The sequence below is a fragment of the Mauremys reevesii genome, linkage group 1 (assembly GCF_016161935.1).
Source record: "Mauremys reevesii isolate NIE-2019 linkage group 1, ASM1616193v1, whole genome shotgun sequence".
In the NCBI taxonomy this organism is placed as follows: Eukaryota; Metazoa; Chordata; order Testudines; family Geoemydidae; genus Mauremys; species Mauremys reevesii.
This window is the reverse complement of record NC_052623.1, coordinates 64176664-64201756: the sequence shown is the minus strand read 5'-3', so window position 1 is coordinate 64201756 and position 25093 is coordinate 64176664. Positions and strand designations below refer to the sequence as shown.

At 44.4% G+C, this 25093-nt stretch overlaps 1 protein-coding gene across 7 annotated transcripts in view; it reads right to left on the bottom strand.

Moving 5' to 3' along the window:
• RUBCNL (rubicon like autophagy enhancer) overlaps positions 1 to 22310 on the bottom strand; it is a 39490-nt gene extending 17180 nt beyond the window's left edge. Inside the window, exons 1-5 of one of the 7 annotated variants that reach the window (XM_039513403.1) lie at positions 21884 to 22310; positions 17163 to 17199; positions 14435 to 14536; positions 12680 to 12800; positions 3469 to 4158 (exon numbers count right to left, since the gene is read on the bottom strand). In XM_039513403.1, the coding sequence (XP_039369337.1) occupies positions 3469 to 4158; positions 12680 to 12800; positions 14435 to 14536; positions 17163 to 17165 (916 nt within the window). In that variant the 5' untranslated portion in view covers positions 17166 to 17199; positions 21884 to 22310. The other 6 variants (XM_039513396.1, XM_039513412.1, XM_039513421.1 and 3 more) reach the window with 6 other exon arrangements.
• Between the last annotated feature and the right edge of the window lie 2783 nt (positions 22311 to 25093).

Sequence of the window (25093 nt, the reverse complement as noted above, 5' to 3'; positions counted from 1 at the left end):
AAAAAATGACCGACATATATACACATCTACATCCACAGATATGGAGATCCATGGATTTGCAGGGCTCAAATGATAGGACCCTAGCATCTGATGGGCGGGGAGGGGAGGGCATTAGGATCTACAGTAATATTAACACAGGCAAGGACATTTTTAGAGTGTTGACTTCATCTTTAGCACCCCTCTCCCCTCAACCCGTTCTGGCAATTGTTTTCCAGATGACCACTACACTACCCAACATCATCAGACTCATGAGACGTGCCAAAAGCCTACATTGTTTGCAATAAGACAGATAGTTCCATGCAACTTTAATGCATAACAATCCCTGGCAACAGTTTGGAGACTTGGCCAGGATTAAACTATTCAAACCTGCATGACTAGCTGTACTTGGTTACAAACATGGGTGTAGTTTGTTTCTTCCCTGGTCTATTCCAGACAGGATCCAAATACATTGTGGCTGGTTCAGTGAACAACTGTGAATAACTGGAGCAAACCACAATTGTCAGGCCACATTAATCAACTGCTCCCAGTGTTTATGAAACTATAACAATAACTAGTTATTTGGGACATAAAGTCCCTGATCCTGCAATGGGGTCTGCCTATTAAGGAGCTCACTGCAGGATCAAGACATGTTTTGAATTAACATGACATTAGCCATTTACAGATGAGAGAGACTAGAGTACTTGAGGGTGGAGCCACAGAGTCTGTCTTGGATTCACTCTCCAGCATCTGGATCTGGACATCTTGCCACCACCTTAAATTTAATTATCAGAGGGGTAGTCTGGATCTGTAAAAGCAGCAAAGAGTCCTGTGGCACCTTATAGACTAACAGATGTATTGGAGCATGAGCTTTCGTGGGTGAATACCCACTTCGAAGTGGGTATTCACCCACGAAAGCTCATGCTCCAATACATCTGTTAGTCTATAAGGTGCCACAGGACTCTTTGCTCCAATTCACTGAGGGTTTCTGGCCTTCAGCAAAACAGGGTACAAAAGATTTTACATTCCTGAGATTTCTAAGATAAAACAGAAAAAAATCAAATTCTGAAGCAAAAAGCCTTACAGTTCAAGCCTTTTTTCTAATCACAAAGAAGAGGAAGAGAGCACAAACCCCCAATTCTCTCCAACTTCAGGTCTCCTTTAAGTAGAAATCAAATCAGTTACCATTTTAGTTACCTGTATTAGAGTAGCAGACAGATGTCTTAACTGAGATTGGGCCCCATTGTGCTAGGCACTGAACAAACACATGAAAAGAGACAGTCCTTGCTGCAAATAGCAGCTCACTATCTAAAGGACAATACAGACAAAAGATGGGAGGGGAAACGGGCATGAAGCAACTTGCCCAAACACACACTGGAGGCCAGTGGCAGAGACAGAAAGAGACCCAGGTCTGACTCCTAGTTCAGTGCCCTGTCCACTAGACTAGACCATGCCATCTCCCCTAATGTCACTATTTGTCCTTTATTTTCCATTGGTGACAATCTGGGACTGTACTATTCATATGACTAAACAAACAAAAACTGAAGCTTATTAGCAGCAATGTATTTAGAACAAGGGGCTCCTGCAAAACTCTTCTCCCTGATCCTGTTTATGTGCTCACAAAGAACAGTGGGGAGTAACTGATGAGAAAATAAATTCCTATAAAACAGAAGTTCTTTATCATAACAATTCCAAGAGGCAATGCTCCAGAACAAGCAAACTTAGTATATGCACTTTTTTAGGAATAAATATGGTGTGGGGTTTTTTTTTTTTTTTTTAGGAACAAAATACAAGTATATTGCAAATACAGCACAGTGTTAAAATTTGTATCGTTTGAAGGAGGTGGATGACAAATGAAGAGCTTTTGGACGGTGTCAGTCTGAAGATAACATCCCTTTGAGGATACCTGCCTTTTGGTGAAATCTGGTCTATTCCAAAAGCAAAAAATATATATATTCTGCAGAAGATATAAGTCAATTGTGGCATATTATGATATAGCAGTACCCACAAAGGAGATTAATTCCCATCACAGTCAGGGAAATCACTACTCTTTCTTGCATGCAATTTGGTGTCAAACATCATAAGAGTCTCCCAGGCAGCCCCTCCAGCACATCGTTCAATCATTAGCTAAAGCAAAAAATGCCAAGATTTACTTTATTTGCTTTTAGCATAAGGGAAATTCTGAGATAAAATAAAGTCAGGTAGTAGTCTCTTAAATTACATTATCTGCATTATTAGAATTAAATGACTTATATTCTATTAGAGATTCAATACTAAATTAGAATCATTTAGCAACAAGAAAATAGCAGACACAGCCACTAGATGTGTTCAGAGTCTCACTGATTAGTTTGTCCCCAGAGAACAACTGTTCTTAATTTGCTATTCCTCCATCTTTACTCTGTCCCATTCCCAGGCCTGGATTACACTATAAAGTTAGGTTGACCCAGAGCTACATCACTCAAGGGTGGGAAAAAGCCACACTCAAGTGTGTAGTTAAGCCAACCTAACTCATGGTGTAGACAGTGCTAGGTTGACGGAAGAATTCTTCCATTGATATAGCTACCACCTGTTGGGAAGGTGGATTATCTATGGCACCAGGAGAACCCCTCCCATCAGAATAGGCAGTGTCTACACCAGGGCCAGCAAACATTTTGGCCTGAGGGTCACATACAGTTTCCAAATTGTGTGGAGGGCCAGTTAGGGGAATCTGTGCCTCCCCAGACAGCCAGGCATGGCCTGTCCCCACCCCCATGTGACCCCTCCTGCTTCTTGCCCCCTGACAGCCCCTCTGGGACTCCTGTGCCATCCAACACCCCCGTTCCCTATCCCCTGACAGCCCCCAGGGACCCCGCCACCCCATTCAACCCCCCCGTTCCCTGTCTGCCCCTGGAACACCTGCCCGACTGCCTCTCACCACCCCATCCATCCCCCCACTTCCTGATTTCCCCCATTCAACACCTCTGTTCCTCGCCCTCTGACCGCACCGACCCCATCCACACCCCCACCCCCTGACCACCTGACCCGAACTCTCCTGCCCTCTATCCAACTCCCTCCAGCCACACCGCCCAGACCACCAGGACAGGCAGCCGTGCAGCCCGGCTGGAGCCAGCCACACCACCGCGCAGCATAGAGCACCGGGTCAGGCCCCGGCTCTGCAGCTGCACCGCCCCAGGAGCTCACAGCCCCTACATCCAGAGCACTGCACTGGCGGCAGAGCAAGCTGAGGTGTGGCGAAGGGGGAACGGAAAGGGAGGGGCCAAGGGCTAGCCTCCCGGGGCAGGAGCTCAGGGGCCAGGCAGGAGGGTCCCAAGGGCCGGAGTTTGCCCACCTCTGGTCTACACTGTAGCATTTCAAGTGTGGACAAGTCTCAAGTGGCAGCGTTTGCGTTGTCAGTTATATCACCATAGTGAGACCAGTTTCATTTGGGTCTATCCCCTAGTACTAAAAAAGTCTTACCGGGAAAAGGTTTGGAAGTGATTAAATGAAAGTTACCTTGCTGATCAGAGGGCGCTGACTGTGAACGCGGGTGGAAAGCATTGCTGCCCTCATCTGTGAGTGGCATGGGTTCCGAAGTCTCAGAATTCCTAAATGCTGCTGACAGCTCATTAGCTGTTGAATCTGGAGAGATTCCTTTAAAAGCCAAAGGTTGGTCTGGTGAACTTGAAGAGTTTTTAAGTTCTTTTTCTGAACACACAATAGCAGAGTTCGCCAATGATGTGATAGTGCCTCCAGTTAATGTCACTTGGGTAAAGTAATCACATTTCAGAGGAGACATTTCCAAACGGGATGAGCTATTTAAAGTTGAAGTGATGGGGCTTCTGCCAGGATAAAGTGGGCATGATGAGGAATCCAGTGAAGATTTAGAAGAACTACACTGAGTATTATCCCAAGATGCCTTATGCCTCATAAATCTAACGTCCATTTGTGTAGAAGTAATATTGTGATGTGTATAATCTGGGTCACTGTCATCATTAGAATCACCATCGGTACTCTCCTCCCAGTGTTCCATATCGCTGTCTGGATCTTCAGTTGTCTGCAATACCGTTTTCTCTGGCAGCGAAGATGGTTTAATAGCAGATGCATTTAGAACAGATGCAAGAATTTCTTTGATGGCTGCAGTACTGTCCAGGAATGATCTAAAATTTCCTGCATGCCCAATCACTGCTGGCCTTGAGTACTCATCTGTTTAGGAAAAGTAAGGGATCAAGAGGTTAGGAAGTCATCAAAAAAAGTTACTAGTTACAGCATGAATAGAGAATACATTCAATGGGAAAAAAAATCCAGACAAACCCCCCAACACCACCTCCACTGGAAGGTTAGGATCTTGTCTCCTGCAACCTGGAAATGTTTCTATTGTTGATCGATGAACAGTAAAGTAAGCCATTCCTAGCCAAGAACTAGGCAGCTGCCTAGGGCGCCTAGTGGTGGAGAGCGCCTAAAAGCCCACTCAGGCGAGGAGGTGGAGTGGAGGTGAGCTGGGGTGGGGAGAGGCGGGGAGGGCCACCCGCAGTAACGGGGGAGGGGCGCACAGGGGAACTGCTCCCCGCTCCAGATCACCTCCACTTTGCCTCCTCTGCTGAGCACACAGCCCCCGCTCTAATTCTCCTCCAATCAGCGCCGCAAGCCTGGGAGGGGAGGAGAATTAGAGTGGCGCCAGCGTGCTCAGCGGAGCGGAGGTGAGCTGGGGCGGGCTCCCCGGGAGGGATTAGCTGCCACGGAGGAGGGGAGGTGTTAGCTGCCGCAGAGGAGGGGCACCCCGGGCGGGGTTAGCTGCCACAGAGTGGGGGGATCCCCAAGTGGGGTTAGCTGCGGGGGGGGTGGGGGAGGCTCCGCGGGGGTGGGGATGGCAGGCGTGGTTAGCTGCCACGCGGGGGGTAAGCTGGGTGGGGGGGTGCAAGGTGGAAGTTTCGCCTAAGGCACGAAACTTCCTTGCACTGGCCCTGGCCAAGCATATATAATTAGTAAACATTTAAACTGTAGTTGGTTGCCCCAATATGTTCCCATGTGTCATTGTTGGAAACTACGTGTGAGCTCAAAAGAAAGAGCCTTCAGGAAATTCTGAACAGGGAAAAACAAACAAAAACCACAAACACACACTGCTCCAGTCCTTACACTATCTCCTGCGTTAAGGCATGAATGGAACATAACAGTTTAGCAAGACAGCGGAATACAGATTACTACAAAAGGCAAAGGAGTCATATATTTTGTGTCAAAAAAGAAGTGCTAGAGTCTTCACCGACAGGACTTAGGCTTGGTCTACACTACAGACTTATGTCGATATAACTATGTTGCTCAGGGGTATGGAATTATCCACATCCCTTGTCAATGCAGTTATATTAATGTAATCCCCAGTGCAGACAGCTCTATGTCGACAGGAGGGCTTCTCCCATCGACATAGCTACTGGGGAGGTAGAGTACCTATGCTGATGGGAGAAGTTCTCCCACTACAACCACTGCAGCACTATAAGGCTTTGGCTACACTTGCATTTCAAAGCGCTGCCGCGGCAGCGCTTTGAAGCGCTAAGTGTAGTCAAAGCGCCAGCGCTGGGAGAAAACTCTCCCAGCGCTGTCCGTACTCCACTTCCCTGTGGGGAATAACGGACAGCGCTGGGAGCGCGGCTCCCAGCGCTGGGGCTTTGACCACACTGGCACTTTGTAGCGCCGCAATTTGCAGCGCTGCAGAGGGTGTGTTTTCACACCCTGCTGCAGCGCTGCAAATTTGTAAGTGTAGCCAAGCCCTAAGTGTAGACAAGCAGGCAAGAAAGATTCCCACTAAACAAAGAGGGTAATGAAAGGTGTAATATTTAGAATTTAACTTTTGTTTATATCCTTTACAGTTGCAAACGTCATTTTTACAAAGACACTTAGGGCTTGGCTACACTTACAAATTTGCAGCGCTGCAGCAGAGTGTGACACACACCTGCAGCGCGCTGCAAATTGCGCGCCGCGCGCCCGCCAGTGTAGTGCCCAGCTGCGGGAGCCGCAGCGCCCCCGCCTCCTCCCCACCCCCCAGGGAGAGGAGAGAGGCGCAGCGCTGGGAGCCTCTCAGCTGGCTGCTTGCTGACTACACTTAGCCGCGCAAAGCGCTGCGCGCGCGCCGCTGCCGCGCAGCGCTTGAAGTTTAAGCAGCCTTACTGAGTCTGCAAATAGACAGAAACAGGCACCAAGTTGAGATCTTTATAAGGAATTATTTTTGAAGCATAAAATATGACAGAATCCACTTTTTAAAAAAAAGGAGCAATGGATACCTACAGAATGCTTTTACAAGAACCTTCCCATTTTTATGTGCTTTCTTTCATAGAAAAAATTACCCTTCTTGAAGCATTTCCCCACTCACTAATACGCCTGCTGGATCCAGACCAGACCCTAGCTGGTGGGGACAGAAGGCAAGGGCATATGGTGCTTTCACTGCAGGCAGCCTTCGCACTCACTCATACTCCTGCTGGATCCAGAGGAGACACCAACTGAAAGTATGGGCCCAATACTGTCTCAGCCAGCTTAGCACAGGTTAAAGACTACACTGCTCTGCCTACACCAAGTTTTAGAATGTGTTCCTTTCAATCCCAGAGAAGACAAGGCCAAAATGACCATGAATCCATTATTCAGAATGGCAGCAGCATTTTGTCTGGACCCTCGGCAAACAACTGTAACACACAGAGTTCTTTGGAAGGAATCAAAGCTCTATATGCTAAAATTTCACAATTTTAAGTGAATTACTGCAAAGTTGGAGGTCAACAGAACAGGGAAGAATTTGGTTAAGATTTTTAAAAGCAGGTCTGACATCATGAATATGATGTACTAGTATGCACTGCAATCAGTAACTACAAATTATGGACTTGTAGAACCAAACATTTCTTCATCAAGAAATTTAGGAAAAATTTACCATCAGTCATGAAATGAAGGGCCTTGTCATGTGGTTGATGTTACAAGATAAGTTATCAGACCTCACATGACAAAGAAATGGGCATGTGTATCATTGACAGCAGATAAGTTGATTGTGAAAGTCTGAGAATAGGTGCAAACAACAAGATTCATATCCAGATCAAAGGGTGATTTATTAGGACCAGAGGGAATGCCAAGAACCACAAGCGGAACAAAGTGGCAAGTCTGGGAGACCTTTGTCCAGGAGTTGTCTCCTTGGACATTGTCAGGAAATGAATCTCAGCTAAAAACAACTGGCAACAAATCTCACTAAGGCCCACTCAACTGGGAGCCAGTATGTGCTGGAATTATTTGTTAGATAAGAGAGTTTACTAATTTAGGGACTCAAAGAAAAACCCTAGTCACTTTGCTCAGCCTAGCAGCCTCAATATTGTAAAAGCACGTCTCAAAAAGAGAAATCTAAGGTGCATCTGAAAAACTGCTAAACATTAATGAACTGATCCCACTGCTTGTGGAAATCACGTTGCTAGTGATTTGTTACTTAAGCAGCATAGACTCAAAGAGACAGGGACCAAAAGCTAAAAGACTTTCAAAAACAACAAAAAAGGGGCAGTACAGTAGAAACTCAGAGTTACAAACACCAGAGTTACGAACTGACCAGTTAACCACCCACCTCATTTGGAACTGGAAGTACACAATCTGGCAGCAGCAGAGACACACACACACACAAAAGCAAATACAGTACAGTACTGTGTTAAACGTAAACTACTAAAAAAAATAAAGGGAAAGCGGCATTTTTCTTCTGCATAGTAAAGTTTTAAAGCTGTATTAAGTCAATGTTCACATGTAAGCTTTTGAAACAACCATAGCGTTTTGTTCAGAGTTGCAAACATTTCAGAGTTACAAACAGCCTCCATTCCCGAGATGTTCAGAACGCTGAGATTCTACTGTACTTTGATTTGTTTTCCCAGGGGCAGGGGGTGAGACTGCACTTGCACGTCTCCCTCCGCAAACGCACATCATCCTTCATATAAGACAAAACATTCAAAAATATAGCCTCTCCTCTACCTTTGACTCTTTTGCCACTCTTTCCAATCACAAGTTCTGCCTGCCAACCCCCAGCCCTGGCTCGGGTCACTCCGCCCCCCAACATCCTCTTCCTCCAATCCTACTTTTGCACTGTGGAGCATCTCAGGTGAAAATCCCAATGACTAGGCTGACTTCCTCCACTGTAAATTCGTTCTCTCCTCCTTCAGTTCTGCCATCATCCTAAGTAAACAGCTGTACTTATCCAATTTAATTGAATCCCACACCCACAATCCTAGCTGCCTTTTTGTCATCTTTGACTCACTCCTCAAACCTTCTCCTCCTCCCTCTACTTCTTGCCCCATACAGGATCTCACCAATTTCTTCCAAGAGAAAATTAAATACACATGACACTGACTTACCCTTTCCCCTCCTACAGCTCTCTCCACCTTCTCCTCTGTAACAGATGTAGGTTTTTGCCTGCTCACCTCCCCCACTCTTTCCACTTCCATGAGTAACCCCACCCTATCCCATCTTCTGGTAGCCCTTACCCCCACTCATCTCCTTCCTTACTCTTCTCCTTAACCTCTCACAATACAAACATGCTTTAGTCTCTCCCACCCTTTGCTCCATTTTTCTCTCCAACTACTGCCCCATCTCCCTTCCCCCATTCACCTCTAAACTCATTGAATCTGCTGTCTGTACAATTGCTGTCTGGAGCTCTTCCATCCCAAGACCTCTTCAAATTTGGTTTTTGCTCCTTGCACTCCACTGAAACCTCTCTCAAAGTCTCTAATGGCCTCTTCTTAGCCAAATCTTAGAACTAGCATTCCATCCTCATTCTCCTTGGCCTGTCAGTAGCAGTGGCAGATTTAGAATGAGTGGAACCCTGTCCACAGCTTAATTTTCGGGGCCCAGCCAAGAAAAATAACATTCTCTCTCCTCTCCCCCCCCCCGGACGTTTTTCATTCTTTTTTTCTTCATCCTCCTCCTCATTGGGGCAGGGCATTGGGGTGCAGAAGGAGAAGCAAGGGGGTGGGCACTGGGAGGAAGTTTGGGTGCTGGGTGTGGGCTCTGGGCTGGTAGGAGGGGCGAGGGGTGCAGGCTCTGGCAGAAAGTTTCAGTGCAGGCTCTGGGCTGGGGCAGGGGGGCAGCGCTTACCTCAGGTGGCGCGGCTCCCAAAGCAACTGGCACACACACCCCTCTGGCAGCGGCTCTTAACCACAGGCACCACCTCCGCAGCTCCCATTGGCCACAGTTCCCAGCTGCTCTGGAGTCGGCATTCGGGGTGGGGGCAGCACGCGGACACACACACACACACACACACACACACACACACACACACCCCAAGGGCCACAGGGACATGCTGGCTGCTTCCGGGAAGCAGCGTGGAGGGAGAGACTCAGAGCGGGCAGGGAGCTGCCTTAGGCCTGCGGCTGGCACGTCTTTGTGTGCCGCTTGGGGGAAGGAGGGCAGTGGATCTCTGAGCTCTGCCTGGGCTGGGGCAGCGCACGGAGCCGCCACCGCCGCCTCCTCCCCCCTACCAGGGGTGCGCAGATATGTACCAGCACTTCCAGGAGCAGCGTGGGGCCACCAGCCACAGCATGCAGGCAGTCTGCCTGCCTGAGCCCTGCTGCGTTGCTGGCCGGGACTCAGGGGCAGGTTGTCAGATATTTGTCCTGCATTTTGGGGGCCCCTCTGTTGTTGGGACCCCATGCCACTTAACAGTTTGTTTCATGGTAAATCCGCTCCTGGTCAGTAGCCTTCAAGATAGCCAGCCATGTTGTTCTTAAAACATTTTCCTCATTTGGCTTCCATGACTCCATCTTCTCCTCTTACCTCTCTAATCACTCTTTCACTGTGTCCTTTAGAGGATCTGCCTCATCCTCCCTTCCAACTTTCCATTGGAGTCCCACAGGGTCCTGTCCTTAGTCCCCTTCTATTCTCCTTTATCTCTGGGTCATCTCATCTGCCAACATGAATTCAGCTATCATCTTGATGTTAATGACTCACAGCTCAACCTCTCTAATCCACACCTGCCTCCTTCTATCCAAACTAAAATCTCAGGCTCTCTCTCCAACATCTCCTCATGGATGTCTAACAGTCAGCTGAAACTCAACATGGCTAAAACAGAGTTCTTAATCATCTCACCCCCACCCCCAACCATCCTCTCGCACTTTCTTGATTGCTATGGACAACACCATCATTCCACCTGTCCTTTAGGCCTGGTTATCATCTGTGACTTGGACTTCTCTCTAGGTCCTCACATCCAGGCTACGTCTAAATCATTCAGATTTTTTCTGTGTAATCTCTCTTAAAATAAGGTTTTTCCTATCCATCCATCCATCCAGCTAAAATTTTCATCCAAGCTCTTATCTCATGACTCAATTACTGCAACATTCTTCTCTCTGTCCTTGAGAAATGCAATCTTGCCCCAGTCATACCCATTTAGAATGCTGCCACAAAGATCATTCTCCTAACTGGTCGCTTTGACCAACTTATCCCTCCACTGGCACCTCCTTCTCCACTGCAGGCATGAACTGCTTGTCTTCACTGTCAAGGCCCTTCACCGTCTACACTTCCTCCTACCTATCATCTCTCATTTACTATTGACATAAAATTATAGAACTGGAAGGGGCCTCAAGAGGTCATCTAGTCCAGTCCCCTGCACTCATGGCAGGACTAAGTATTATCTAGACCATCCCTGGCAGGTGTTTGTCCAACCTGATCTTAAAAATCTCCAATGATGGAGATTCCACAACCTCTCTAGGCAATTTATTCCAGTGCTTAACCACCCTGACCCAGAGAGTTTTTCCTAATGTCCAATCTAAACCTCCCTTGCTGCAATTAAAGCCCATTGCTTCTCATCCTATCCTTAGAGGTTAAGAAGATTTTTTCTTCCTCCTCCTTGTAACAACCTTTTATGTACTTGAAAACTGTTAGTTTTCAAGTACATAAAAGACTCTCAGTCTTCTCTTTTCCAGACGAAACAAATGGAATTTTTTCAATGTTCCCTCATATGTAGGTCATATTTTCTAGACCTTTAATCATTTTTGTTGCTCTTCTCTGGACTTTCTCCAATTTGTCCACATCTTTCCTGAAATGTGGCACCCAGAATTGGACACAATACTACAGTTGAGCTCTAATCAAGCGTGGAGTAGAACAGAATAATTATTTCTCATGTCTTGCTTATAACACTCCTGCTAATAGGTCCCAGAATGATGTTAGCTTTTTTTGCAACAGTGTTACACTGTTGACTCATATTTACCTTGTGATCCACTATGACCCCCAGATCCCTTTCTGCAGTTCTCCTTCCTAGGCAGTCATTTCCCATTTTGCATGGGTACAACTGATTGTTCCTTCCTAAGTGGAGTATTTTGCATTTGTCCTTATTGAATTTCATCCTATTTACTTCAGACCATTTCTTCAGTTTGTCCAGATCATTTTGATTTTTAATCCTATCCTCCAAAGCATTTGCAACCCCTCCCAGCTTGGTATTGTCTGCAAACTTTATAAGTGTACTCTCTATGCCATTATCTAAATCATTGATGAAGATATTGAACAGAACCGGACGCAGAACTGATTCCTGCGGGGCCCCACTTGTTATGTCCCTCCAGCATGACTGTGAACCACTGATAACTATTCTCTGGGGACAGTTTTCCAAGCAGTTATTTTCCAACCATATTGATTCCTACATCCAATCAGCCCATAATGTCAGCTTCTGTAATCCACTTGTTAAAAAGTTTCAAACAAGAACTTTTGTGCTTTCTCCCATGCTGCCACTCATGCTTGGGAGGAGCTCCCATAAAGATGTGCAAAGCTACCGTCTTAAAACTCTTAGCCAGGATGCCTAAAAAAAAAAAAACAGTTAGGCCACTGGTACCACTACCTATTACACTCACCAACATTGTCTCATTGTTTCTTTCTACTCCCCCACCTGTCTGTATCCATCAGATGTTTCTTGTCTTATACTTAGATTGTAAACTCTTTGGGTAAGGACTGTCTTTTCAGTCTGTGTTTTCACAGTGCCTGGTACAATGGAGTCCCATAAGTAGGACTCCTAGGCACTAAGGTAATAATGACAAAGTGATTATCTTGCCTTCTGAGGCTTTCAGTGTTCTCTACTGATTTCTCCAGCTTTCTATCCACATAATTCAAAGCAAAGCTTAAGCGAACAATGGAAGGGACTGTCCAAGTAGAAGTATTGTGATTGTTGCCTCAAAATTGAGTGTTTCCAATGGTTGGATTTTATTCTGGGTCAGCACTGGCTAAAATCCTAGACTGGCTAACCCACCATCATAAACTTTCATCTTTACTCTGCGCTCCTATGTTGCCAACATCAGAAGTGTTACTTTAAACTCAATTTTTGAAATTACAACTAATATATTCCTACTAATAGCTTCATCTTGCAAATTGTATTCAAGCTAGTAGCCTGTTGAAGTCAACAAAATTATTATTATTTGCATGAGTAAGGGCAAAGTCTTTATTTTCAAATACCATTCAGATTATTCATGGGAAGAAGCATTCATTTTAGCTTTTGAGCACTCAGATTGCTGTTCTGACCAGAATGGATGGCAGGTTCTTCTCAAGGCAAGGAAGTGAGGCAGAGTGAAGGAGACACTTTTGTACTGACTCATCTCAACAGCCAACAAATAAATTTTCAATTTCAGTCAGTTAGCTCTCGGTAATTAAAGAGCTATACAAATCTCTACCATTTCTATTAACAGGCTGACTATCATGCCATGCAATCAACAATTAAGACTATAAATTAGTAAATCGATGATAAAAGTCATACCTGAGAGATCTGAAATTTGAGGTGTCTGAGCAAGACAGCTAATTCTTGCTGGAGCAAACACTGTAGCATTAGATGAATACACTGACTCGGAGACAGTTACCTTATTGCTTTGCTTGGTCAACTAAGACAAAAAAAACAAAACAAATTAAAAAAGACAATTGGATTATGGAGTTCTCTCAGGAGAACAATGCACAATCTTTTATTAAGCACTGCAGAGAAAGACAGAGTTTAGTCAAACCTGTGTTACAAAAATGCTCTAATCTCTCACTGTAATATTGTTGCATTTCCATTGTTTAGGTCACAATAACATAACAGTTCAGGACTGGCAACAAAAAGTGATATGCTTCACAAATGTAATGGCCAATACAACTATTTTATTTTTAGTTATTTTTGAGAAAACAGAGTTACTAAAATATGTTGGGGGGCGGGGGAAGCAAAATATCTAAGGGGAAGAGGAAGAAATCCTGTTTTCTTAGGCCCCAATCCTGCTGACACTTATGCACATCCTAATTCTACTACCATGAATATTATTTATTTCAATGTAACTAACTACTCGTGGTAAAGTTAAGCATGTGCCATTTACAGGAATAGGTCCTTAGTTTGTGTTGAATTAAGATGTTTTAACACACTAGCATAACACTGAAAGTGTTAAGAAAAGAAAGAGGAACTGTAATTCTTGTAAACTAATAGTTGGAAGGGAGAAGCTGCTTAGATACGTACTGTTTTTAAACTAAACAAGCTGCACCAGAGTCTGACAGCAGACAACAGTCCCATTAGTTTAAAGATCAGAGCAAAGCTCCTTTGGAATCTGGGAAGGAACAGGTATCCAAATCAAAACTGAAGTATTTTCATTTTAGCTGGAGAATAGTTACTGGGGACAACCATATATTATTGTATGTTTGACATAGTTAGAATTCAATAACCTAAAAGGTTAGGGAAATATTCCGTTCAACATCGGATTTGCTTTAGACCCTTTTTACAAGATTCATTTTTAAAAACTGACATTTCCAAACTTGTCATATGTAATACACACACACACACACACACACTCTATAACCCAGCACCATCAAGACCAACATTTCTTATAGGAACATAAACATTTAGCAACCAGTTCGTTTGATTAAAACTTATTTTTGAGTACTCATTATTAATCAGTTATGCAATAAAGAAGTGCTGCCTTTTAGGACCCTAATGCCCTAATTATCACACAAGTCAACGCCACATCTTACTGCAAGTATTCTACAACTATAACATTTACACTGAATATATTTTTACTCTAAGACGCTGCCTGTTAGATCTTATCAGAAGCAGTTACTAGTCTCAGAACGTAGATAAGATATTTTAATTACTTTCAAAACAACTCCCACTTAAATGAGATAATATTTCAGGTTTTGGGAAAAGCTTGAAAAGGGAAACTCTCTTAGATATGTTTAATTATCAAACAAACATTTTAGACAGCCACAATTTTACTGTAAAGTCATAAATGAGTTATCTGAAGTCAATGTCCAAACCTAACAGAGGTATACAATGCACAGTTGTAATCAAAACTAACTAGTCACAACCAATTTTAGTTTTTCATAAAATAAATAATACATTTGGTTTTCAATTTGTGTTGGGCTTAAAGTCCAAGTTCATCATGAAACCAACAGCAGTTTAAGGATACAGCATCTACTGCACCTAAATTAAATGAAAAGCAATAACATAAGAGGACTTACAGTAAATAAAAAAAAAGGAACCAAGAACATGTTGCTTTACCTCTTGAGCACGTAACTGTTTGAAGGCTTGTGTTCTACCGTAGCTCATTAGTGATCCTGTGTGGAGAGACATGATGGGAAAATCTTCATTTTTTAAAATTACCTGGAAGCAATTGAGAAAAGGTGATAACAATTAACTAAATTAATCATGCTTTCATTTTGTTTTTCAGTCTTTAAATTCAGACAAATCTTTATGTACTGTTAAAGCTTGACAGTTGTGCAGTTTCTAACCTTCCCATTTACTACCAAGCACAATTTAGAACCTGCCAGGGCTAAGAGATAGAAAAAAAACCAAACACCTTATTGGAAGAGCCACTCTCTCTCCCTCTAACATCTATTATTCTAGAAACAACTGCTTGTTGTGTATTTCAACTCTTGCTTTTTCGCCCAGGATATTTGTAAATTAGATTTTGTGCTTCTTTAAGATTTAGCAGTTTTAGCTATCTTTTCCCCATCTGCACTCACAGTATTCGTACATAATATAAACTGCAGTTCAGAACAGATATACCATGAAACTGTTAATATACTGTCCACCAAACTACAGTAGGACTCCCAGCTAGTACCAGGACTGGATTAAGGAATAGGCATTACAGGGTCCTGTCTCCTAGAGTCCAATGAAGAGATCAGTCCCCGTTTTCACATTAGAAAAATGTTTCTAATCCTCCTGATAGCAAAGAAAAGCTTGAAAATGTGACTTGGTGTAATTAATGTCTGCAAACAGCTAAAACTATAGCTCCAAATGGTCTGAATAGCCCACCTCATCTTAATTCTGAAACCTACTTCCATACCCATGTGGAATGTGCCCAAAGGGCTAGATTGCCTTAATTCAGCTTTGTCTGCTATCACATGTGGACAGCATCGATGTTACAACAGTGGAAAATTTTTAGGAAAAAAATCTGTTGTGGACAAAGCCTTAGGGCACTATTGTGTCATATCTATTGAACTCGGAACACCCTAGTACAACCAATGAGGGTCTATTTAAAAAAAATAAGGCTGTGGCATGATGATGATCTTTTTTTAAAAAAAAAACATATATAAATATATATGGCTTGGAAGGATTAGATTTTTGTTAGCAAATGTCAATTTTACCATGTACACACAAACTGACAATTATTTCCATTGATGATAATCAGAATTTACAGATAGGAAAAATAAGAAAAATGTTGCTTGAAAATTTATTAGAGTTTTATTTAAGAATATTTACTTTGTATATTTTGACACGAGGTCCACAATTTGTGTTTTAATGGTTACAAAGCTTTAACTTTTTGAATCTCAATGTCTACTCTCAGGAAATAATTATTGTCTGACTCCTCACCAATTTCCCACAACTGTGAAAATGTAAAATGAATAAAAACAAATGCTTAAAAGTAAACATCAATATTATCCATCTAAAAAATAAAAATCAAATTCTGCCACCCACATATGTATTCCACAGTACTATGTAGCCCTTTAAGTGAAACTGACCAACCTTACAAGAAGCCATTAGATGAGAGAGAGATAATGTTCCAACAAAAATGTTTTAAATAAATTATTAGAGAGACAAAGTAGGTGAGGTAGTATCTTTTATTGTATCAACTTCTGTTGGTGAGAGAGACAAGCTTTCGCACTTACAGAAGTCTTCTTTCCCAGACCTGAAGAAGAGCTTTGTGTAAATTCAAAAGCTTGTTTATTTTATAGTTAAACAGGATAATATAATCTTTACTTTACATACAATAGAATACAAAGTAAGAATATTAGTCTTAGAAACACTGATGAAGATTAACTTAAACCAAATCAACTGCTACCGAAGTCCAACTCTATGCTCCAGTATTTATTAATATTATTACAGCACCACAGATATGTGCTGTCTTTTACAAATAAATTCAAACAGTTTCAAGACTTGAGATTACAAATCTAGGGCCGTGATGCTTATAAAAATGCATAACTTTACCCACTGGCTTCAAATAACTATTCAAATACATATAATTACATGTGCATAAGTATTTGCAGGATCAGGGCCCTAAAAAAGCTAACTTAAGAAAATGCTGTTGCAGAAATATCCTCTGATATATGCATAAGTATCTTCTGATAAGGATCACTGTTCATCTTTATAAAGCAGATTAGGCCAGGTTCAGCCCTGGTATAAAGCAGGTGCTACTTCAGTAGTCACATCTGCTTACACAGCCGCATGTATAGTCCAATGTTTGTTCATGCAAATAATGAGCCTACTATAGATGTGTATGAAACATTTATAATCAAATGGAAAGATACTCAAGTAAGGAATTCTTAAATATCATTATGTATGTGAAAATTTACTCAGGACCCAATTCCACCATGTGTCTCATGCTGAATACTTTACTTCTATGAGTAGTCAAATTAAGTCAACAGGACTACTTGTCAAAGGAAGGTACTATTCATGAATAAGAGTAGCAGAATTGGGCTCTTACTTTTTTTGTGAATTACTTTCATTAAAAACTGACCACCACATTAAATATATATATTATCACATAGAGCAAGATCCATTTTGAAGTGAAGGCAGCTTTGCAGTGGACGTGCTTTCAATGTGAAAATAGCCATTTTACTGAATTTCATTGGGGCGGGGGGAAACTGGCTAAAAAGAAAGTGAATATTTTTTCTTACACTTTCAGTTATCTAAAGAAGACAGATCTGCATAGACAGTTTTCTGCATATCTGATTGTAAATGTAATATTTGGGATTTTTTTCCCCCCAAGTTTTCCCATGAACCTTGCCATTTATGCTGCACTCATCACCATGGAATCTGAGCACCTAAAATGAGGAGGAGACAGCAGCTCTTTAAGCATAATTTTGGAAGAGGCTTATTTTTTTCTTCTGTTAAACATTTTAGTTATAACATATTGGTGAAAGTAATTGCTGAAACATTACTCACAACTGATTTAACCAGCATATCAAATTTACCAGAAACACATATTAGGCAGAGGCCGATATGAAAGATGAAGGAACCCCACCTACAAGGGGCAGAAGCAATGCCCTGGAGAAACCCTACCCAATATTTGCCTTGGTGGTTCTGGGATTCTCTCAAGAAGAGGACCCCATTTTTTGTATCCACCTTTAGCTAACAGATGAATGAAGCTTGAAATCCCAGCTCTTGGAAGTAAACCGGTTTCTCATCCTCTGCTTCCTACTGGGTCCCATCTAGGGTGACCAGATGTCCCAATTTTATAGGGACAGTTCCGATTTTTGGGTCTTTTTCTTATATAGGCTCATATTACCCCCCACCCCCTGTCCCGATTTTTCCCATTTGCTGTCTGGTCACCCTAGTCCCATCTGACAGGGCCATCTTGAGGAAGAATTTCTGGACAAGTATACCAGAAAACCAGTGATATAGCTGAGACATATCAAAGATATTTTCATCCTCTGTACAGATGACCTAAACTCACTCAGATTTCTACTACAACTTAAACATCCACCACCCATCTATCAAACTCCCTCTAGAACACTCTCAAACCAGCATCAACCTCCTGGACACTACAATCAGCTTCAGCAATAGAACCCTACAGACAACTATATACAAGAAACTCACAGATCCAGTAACCACCCAAACGCACCAAGAAATCTTATCTACAGACAGGCACTAGGATACCACAGAATATGTTTTGAGGAGAACCTCTGGGACACAAACCTAAACACACTTAAAAGTGCCTTCACCAAATAAGGACACTCCACTAGAGAAGTAGATCACATCCAGCGCCAGCTTTAGGACGTGCAGGGCCCGATTCAAAAGAGCTGCTGCCGAAATGCCGCCAAAGACAGAGGAGGGTGCGGGGCCCCTCTTCCAGACACTGCGGGGCCATCTTAGGCGTGGAGCCCAATTCCCAGGAATCACCCTAAAGCCGGCCCTGATCACATCATGGAACAGGCCATCCAATACCCCAGAGAAAACCTTCTTCAATACAAGGGGTGTGGGATCTGAGGCTTTTCCCCCCTAGTTGTCACCTTCCACACGGGGATCCATATGAGGTATCATTAAACAATTACAACCCATACTCGACGGGAACTACATCCTGAAAGAAATCTTTCCCGAACCCTCTCTTTTTGCCTTCAAACAAACCTCCAGTTTCATCATCAAGAGCGAGCTCTCTACAGACACAGACCCAACAACTCAAAGTGGCATCCGACCCTGGCATAACAACAGATGCAAAACCTGTAGTCATATCTCCACTGCTATAATGATCATTACCACACACAATACATCTTTCAAGATCCACAGGTCCTACATATGCCTATCACAATATGTGGTATACTTCATCCAGTGCTCTAAAGGCCCCAATAACTACTATTGGATGAAGCCAGACAATCACTATCCTGTTGAATGAATTCACACAGAAAAAATGATAAAAGACAAAAACACCATATTACCAGTGGAAAAACACTTTTCACAAAACAACCACTCCATATCTGATCTGTCAGTCCACATCCTCAATGGAAACCTGCACAACACCTTCAAAAAATCAGTTTTAATAAAGATACTAAATTTGTGTCTCATTACAACATTCTGTAACTCACCAGCCCCTCTTTTTTGTCCTATGACTGACAGGATGTTAATGGGCCATTTCACCTTGAATGGTCCCTTAGAATATGCGTTAACTATTTATGCTAAACAAACTTTGTGTTTAGCTGTGACACTCAGTACCTTTCCCAGACCTGATCAGAAGTTGGTCCAATAAAAGATATTACCTCATCCACCTTGTCTCTCAGAGAAAAAGGAGGGCATGTTTTTTTCAATTCTGTTAGTTTAACTCAATTGAAAGCCCTCTTAACCCTGGGTAAGATGCAAGCTAACGTGTGGAAGCAGTGTTGGCTTCTATATCAGGGGTTGGCAACCTCTGGCATGCGGCTTGCCAGGGTAAGCACCCTAGCGGGTCGGGCCAGTTTGTTTATTTGCCACGTCGGCAGGTTCGGCAGATTGCGGCTCCCACTGGTCGCAGTTCGCCGTCCCAGGCCAACGGGGGTGGCGGGAAGCCGCAGCCAGCACATCCCTTGACCCGCACCACTTCCCGCAGCCCCCATTGGCCTGGGACAGCGAACCGCGGCCAGTGGGAGCCGCAATCTGCAGAACCGGCCAATGCGACAGGTAAACAAACTGGCCCAACCCACCAGGATGCTTACCCTGGTGAGCCGCGTGCCAGAGGTTGCCGATCCCTGTTCTATATTCTAGCCTAAATCTTCCCTCCCCCCCACCACACATACACCTTTTGGCAACAATAGGGCAGCTAAGAGGGCATCAAGGATGTTAGTGGTGCATCTTAACTAGTAACAAAGAGGGCTTTTCAATTATGTTAAGCAAACTTGAGTGAAAATGCACCTTTTTGCCTGTCAAAACAGGGCTTTAGAGAGTGCTTGTACCTCACCCTCATTTTCCTGTGAATAAATGCAGGCTTTGTCTATGCTAGGGAAAATGTGGTTACCTCAACCAGCTAATACATTTTAAAACTACAACTGCCTTGTCTACACTAGGACTTAACATGTGTTAGCTACTAGCGTGTATTAAACACATCCTTTTTTGTAGTCTGGATACACCCTCAGAGCTTGACTCTGTTACACTTCATAATTTTCCCAAGCAGCAGCAGAGTGAGACTGATGTGATTCTTGATGGTTTCACTACTGTCAAAAATTCTGAGCAGCAGCACTTAAAGCTGATCAAATTAAGCCAGTTTCTCTTTGCTGCCCTTTGGAAAGCAACAGCCAACAGTAAGACTGGAAATGTCCGCAGACTTAGGAAGACAGCCCCATACCCATTCACATTCTTTGCAACCAAAAAGGCAAAAATAAAATAAAATAAATGGGGGGGAGGCTTAAATTCTTCAGAAATTGACAGCTCAAGCCCACAAACACACTTGATTGGTAAAGTTTCCTACTTGCCACTTGTATTTTTTTCCCCCAAGCATTGAGTTAACATTAACTGATTCTAGAGATATGGAATATTGAGTAGGCCTATTATGCCCCCAGAGAAGGCCACTAACTTTGCATAAAACACAGTAAGTTAGAGGGAAAGCCACATAAAAGCGTTAAATAAATTCCTGTGTATCTTACTGCCAAAAGATATTCAAACTCTGAACAGCCAAAAACATGTGGTCTCCTGCAAGAAAGTTATACAAATACTTACAAGCTAAAGTAAAAAATAATTACAGAGAAAACAAAATTGATATTAAACCCTTAGTGTTCCTGTAACACTTCTGATTCAGTTAACACTAATACTGTTTGCAGTCAGAGCTACCTCAGGTATATCCTTTGAGAGTCCGGTTGGGGGGGGGGGTTGTTTGTTTTTTAGTAAGAACAGATTTAGTCTCGCACAAATATTGCATGTTTCTTATGACCGATTCTCCCACTCCTGACTACTTATTAGCTGATGCAATCTATTTACAAGTATACCAGGGGAGTCACTCTATGCAACATCTGAATGACAATGTGGCTGTGACTGTTTATCTTAAGCCCTCCCTTATCCAGCCCCCCCCAGTGCAGAAAGAGCCCCGGCCCTGATTCAGGTCAGAACAGGCTTTGATCAGTACTGTCAGTAGGAAATCGAGGGCTTGGGGCAAGCACCAGGTTAGGCTGACAAGGACAGAAAGAACTTGGAAGCCAGAGCGGCCCTTGATGTTCCCAGTCCCAGCCAAATCCCGCACTACTCGGGATGGAAGGAGCGAGTCAGCTCCGCTCCCCTCCAACAGTCACTGTTTTCGCTTTTCGCAATAGGGGATGCGGCTAGATCATTTCAAAACCTAACCCTAGGAGCAGCCCGCCTCTTCCCGGCTCCCTCCAGGTGCACCAGCAGCCCGGGGAACTGCCGCTGCAGGGCCGGTGGCCTCATGCCACAGCCGCTATGCAGCGCTCGCCACTCCTCTGTGCGGCCATACGGTGCCCACTCACACCCCGCATCTCCATCCCCACCGCGCAGTAATAACCAGCGCCGCCTCCACCTGTCCCCCGCCCCCCATTAATCAGCACCCCCTCCACCTGCCTCCCATTAACCAGCGCCCCCCTCCAGCAACCAGCGTCCCTCCACCTGTCCCCGCCCCCATTAATCAGCACCCCTCCACCTGCCTCCCATTAACCAGCGCCCCCCCCCATCAACCAGCGCCGCCTCCACCTGTCCACCGCCCCCCACTAACCAGCACCCCCCTCCACCTGCCTCCCATTAGCCAGCGCCTCCCTCCAGCAACCAGCGCCCCCTCCACCTGTCCCCGCCCCCATTAACCAGCACCCCTACCTGCTTCCCATTAGCCAGCGCCCCTCCAGCAACCAGCGCCCCTCCACCTGTCCACCGCCCCCCACTAACCAGCACCCCCTCCACCTGCCTCCCATTAACCAGCGCCCCCTTACATGTCCCCAGTCACACACTCCCTCCACAACGCCAAGCCCCGGTCCCCCGGTCTGCGTGTCGGATTAGCAGCGCCCCATTGCCGCGCTCCCCCCAGCCCGCTCTGCCCCTTACCCCTGAGGCTGGGGGGGCGCAGGGCGCCTCCCTCGCGCGGCGACCAGCAGCTGCCCGCGCCGTTCGGCCCCGCGCGCAGGCTGGGGATTGTTTGCACCGCCCCGGTTGCGGGGCCGCCTGCTCGGTAGGAGGCGAGCGCCCTGCCCGGGCTGTGGCGGCGGCTGTCGGGCTGGGGAAGGGCGGGCTCGCGTCGCTTCCCGGCGGGGTTACAGCTACTAGCTGCGGCGCCGGGCGGGGAAGCGAAAGACGCTGGTTGCAGCTTCCAGCCTCCAGCCCTAGCCCGGTCTTCTTCCTGCCCTGACCTCCCGCTCCCGGGGGGTGGGGGTGGGAACAGGGCAGGGGCTGTTCCCGTCCGAGCCGGCGCACGCCCAGCTAACAGCGTGAGAGGAAATCCCACGCCCAGGGAGCCTTCCCTGTCCCCGCTCACAGACTGGGGGGAGCTGGGGGCATGGCTGCAATGTCACTGACTGCGGGGCCGCAGGGCTCCTGTTGTAACACACACACCGTGTTCTAACCCAGCCAGGCAACTGTGGCATCAATCCTGAAACATACTTCAAAGTTTTAGGCAGGGTGGATTTGATTTAAATCACTAGTCAGGAAGACTCAATTTCATCATGGATGTCTACATAAAAGTACATTCTTGTTAGTTATAACCTTAATACATATTCTTCACAACTGGGAGATAGATGTAGGTTTCATTTTTAAGTAATTTATTTTGAAAACTTTTCAGATTAGTTTTACAGCTATATCAGAAAATGAATGATTGGTTATTTCATTTACCAAAGGTAATTGAAGCAGATATTTATGAAGTCATTGGCAGGGGAACTATCTCCAATTCAATAGGTTAATCATTAATATTTGGAGGATTTTCTTGCCATGCTGTATTAGGAGGAGAACATTACCAGACAGACATGTACATTGTTTTATTTAACTAAAACAACAATGTTATGTATTCTGGATTTTTTTTTCTTCAACAGCAAACAGATTATATTTTAACAAAACAAGCATATGAATTTTTGAATTTAGTTAAACATTCAAGTTTTTTAAAATCAGGTTTGTTTTTGTTAAAACTGTTTAACTAAAATAGTTAAATGAAATATTTAAAAAATCAATAATTAAACTGACTGTGTCAGCCAGGTCAACATGAGAAACTTAAAATATTGGCTTCTGCAGCTAACGCAGTCATCTTCACCTTCATTTTCCTGATTGTTCATAATCTGGAAAAGAAAAACAAGCTTTCCTTCTTTTTCAGGTCCCAAACGATTTCTCAGTGTGGAATGAATTAGTTGGGGATTGGTCCTGCTTTGAGCAGGGGGTTGGACTAGATGATTTCCTGAAGTCCCTTCCAACCCTGATATTCTATGATTCTATGAAAATATTCTTTCTACACCAGCAGAAGAAGCTACTGCTGTTAAAAGTGAGATTATCATTTCAACAGTCTCTGAATCCAAGTGCTTAAGTGACTTCCACCAGTTCACTGGTGTGACTTTCTTTAAAACGTCATCAGCAAACATATTTCTTTAATGGTTCTTATTCCCAAACTGGGTCTCTTTTACGGCCTGCTGCCATTATAGGTTTTCCCTTCTAGGGAGAGAATGATATGGTAGATCTCAAATCAATGAAGGCTACACTCAGAAAGACCTCAAGACTTCTCCATTATGCTGCTCAAACAGTTTCACTTTTGTTTCTACTGCCTGCCCTCCCCTCTCACATTTATCTCCAGACTTTTCTCCTTGTCCAGAGCTATTCAGCCCCCAACAATCTTCTATTTGTAAGCAGAGTCAGGATGAGATCTACCCTGACATCTGGTGGTACATTATGAGGAGTGGGCAAAGGAATTTTAGGAATGTGCATTTGCATTGGTAAACCCACTCCACTTAGCATAACACACAGCAGCATGGGATGGTTATTTTCACACTGTGGAATCCCCAATTTCTGTGTTATTGGGGCAGGAAGGAAAAAAAGGGCTGTTACCTTAATTATGTGAATGAGGAACTATGAGACTGCTTTATGACAGAAGTGACTCAACCTACATTAAATAGTACTTGCTAGACAAGGGACATGGGTTCCAAAACCCAGTGAAGAGAGAGAGGCTGGGTACTGGTGTGTGTACCTGATGGTATGGGCCCCTTTTGAGGGCCTGGAACACCAATTGCACATCCTTCTCTCTCTCTCTCCCTCCACTGTTAAAGAGCAGAACTAATTTTGAATCCTTTAGGAGTCCATCTGGAAGCTACTGACCTGAATTCAGGTTGGCCCAAGGTGGCACTGGGGCTTCTCTACTACAAGCTGAAATCACTAAAAGAGCTAAGCTTACTGAGCTGAGATCACTGAGTGGGGGAGCCTGAAGATCGATCGCTAAGCAGCTGGCAGAGTGGAGCAGTCTGCAGCATGTTGGCGCAGCCCGTGGAACAGTGAGCAGTGTGGCGCGGTTTGTGTGGATGGCTGATGCGGTTCACGGGTTGGCTGGAGGAGCGGCACAGCTGGTGGAGTGGAGCTAGTTGTGGTGAAGGCTACAGCAGAACTCCACGGAGAAGCGGGGCAGTCGGCCCTGGCCCATGTAAGGTGTCCCTTAGCACCCTGTGTGTGCCCCCCCCCCATTTCCACCCAGGCTGGGGGGGTAAAACTATACAGATAAACTTTTGAACTCTGGGGTGGCACTGACCAGAGACAGAGACTCTTGGATTGTTGGACTTTGGGGTGATTGGACTTAAGACACTAAGGGGGAGAGGACAGTGCCAAATGTACTTGGAGGTGGGTTTTTTGCTTATGGTTTGTGTATAGTCCTGTTTGTGGTGTCTCTCCAACGTGATGCCGCATTGTTTCCCTCCTTTATTAAAAGGATTTTGCTACACTCGGACTCTGTGCTTGCGTGTGGGGAAGTATTGCCTCCTAGAGGCGCCCGGGGGGTGGTAGGTAATTGTCCCAAGTCACTGGGTGGGGGCTCGAGCCGGTTTTGCATTGTGTTATTGAAACGGAACCCCTGGATACTGAACCCAGCCCTTGTTGCTGCCAACTCAGAGGGGCAGAAGGGTTTCATATTCATTGAACTTTTTTAAACTTTGCACTTTTTAGAGAGAAGTAAGGGATTGACTCTGTACACAAATTTGCGGAGGGACAATAGGGTTGAGGTCTGTTATTTCTCACTTCTAATTATTTATTTATTTAAAAACATTTTTGCTGTTAACAAGCATGTTATCTCTGGAGATA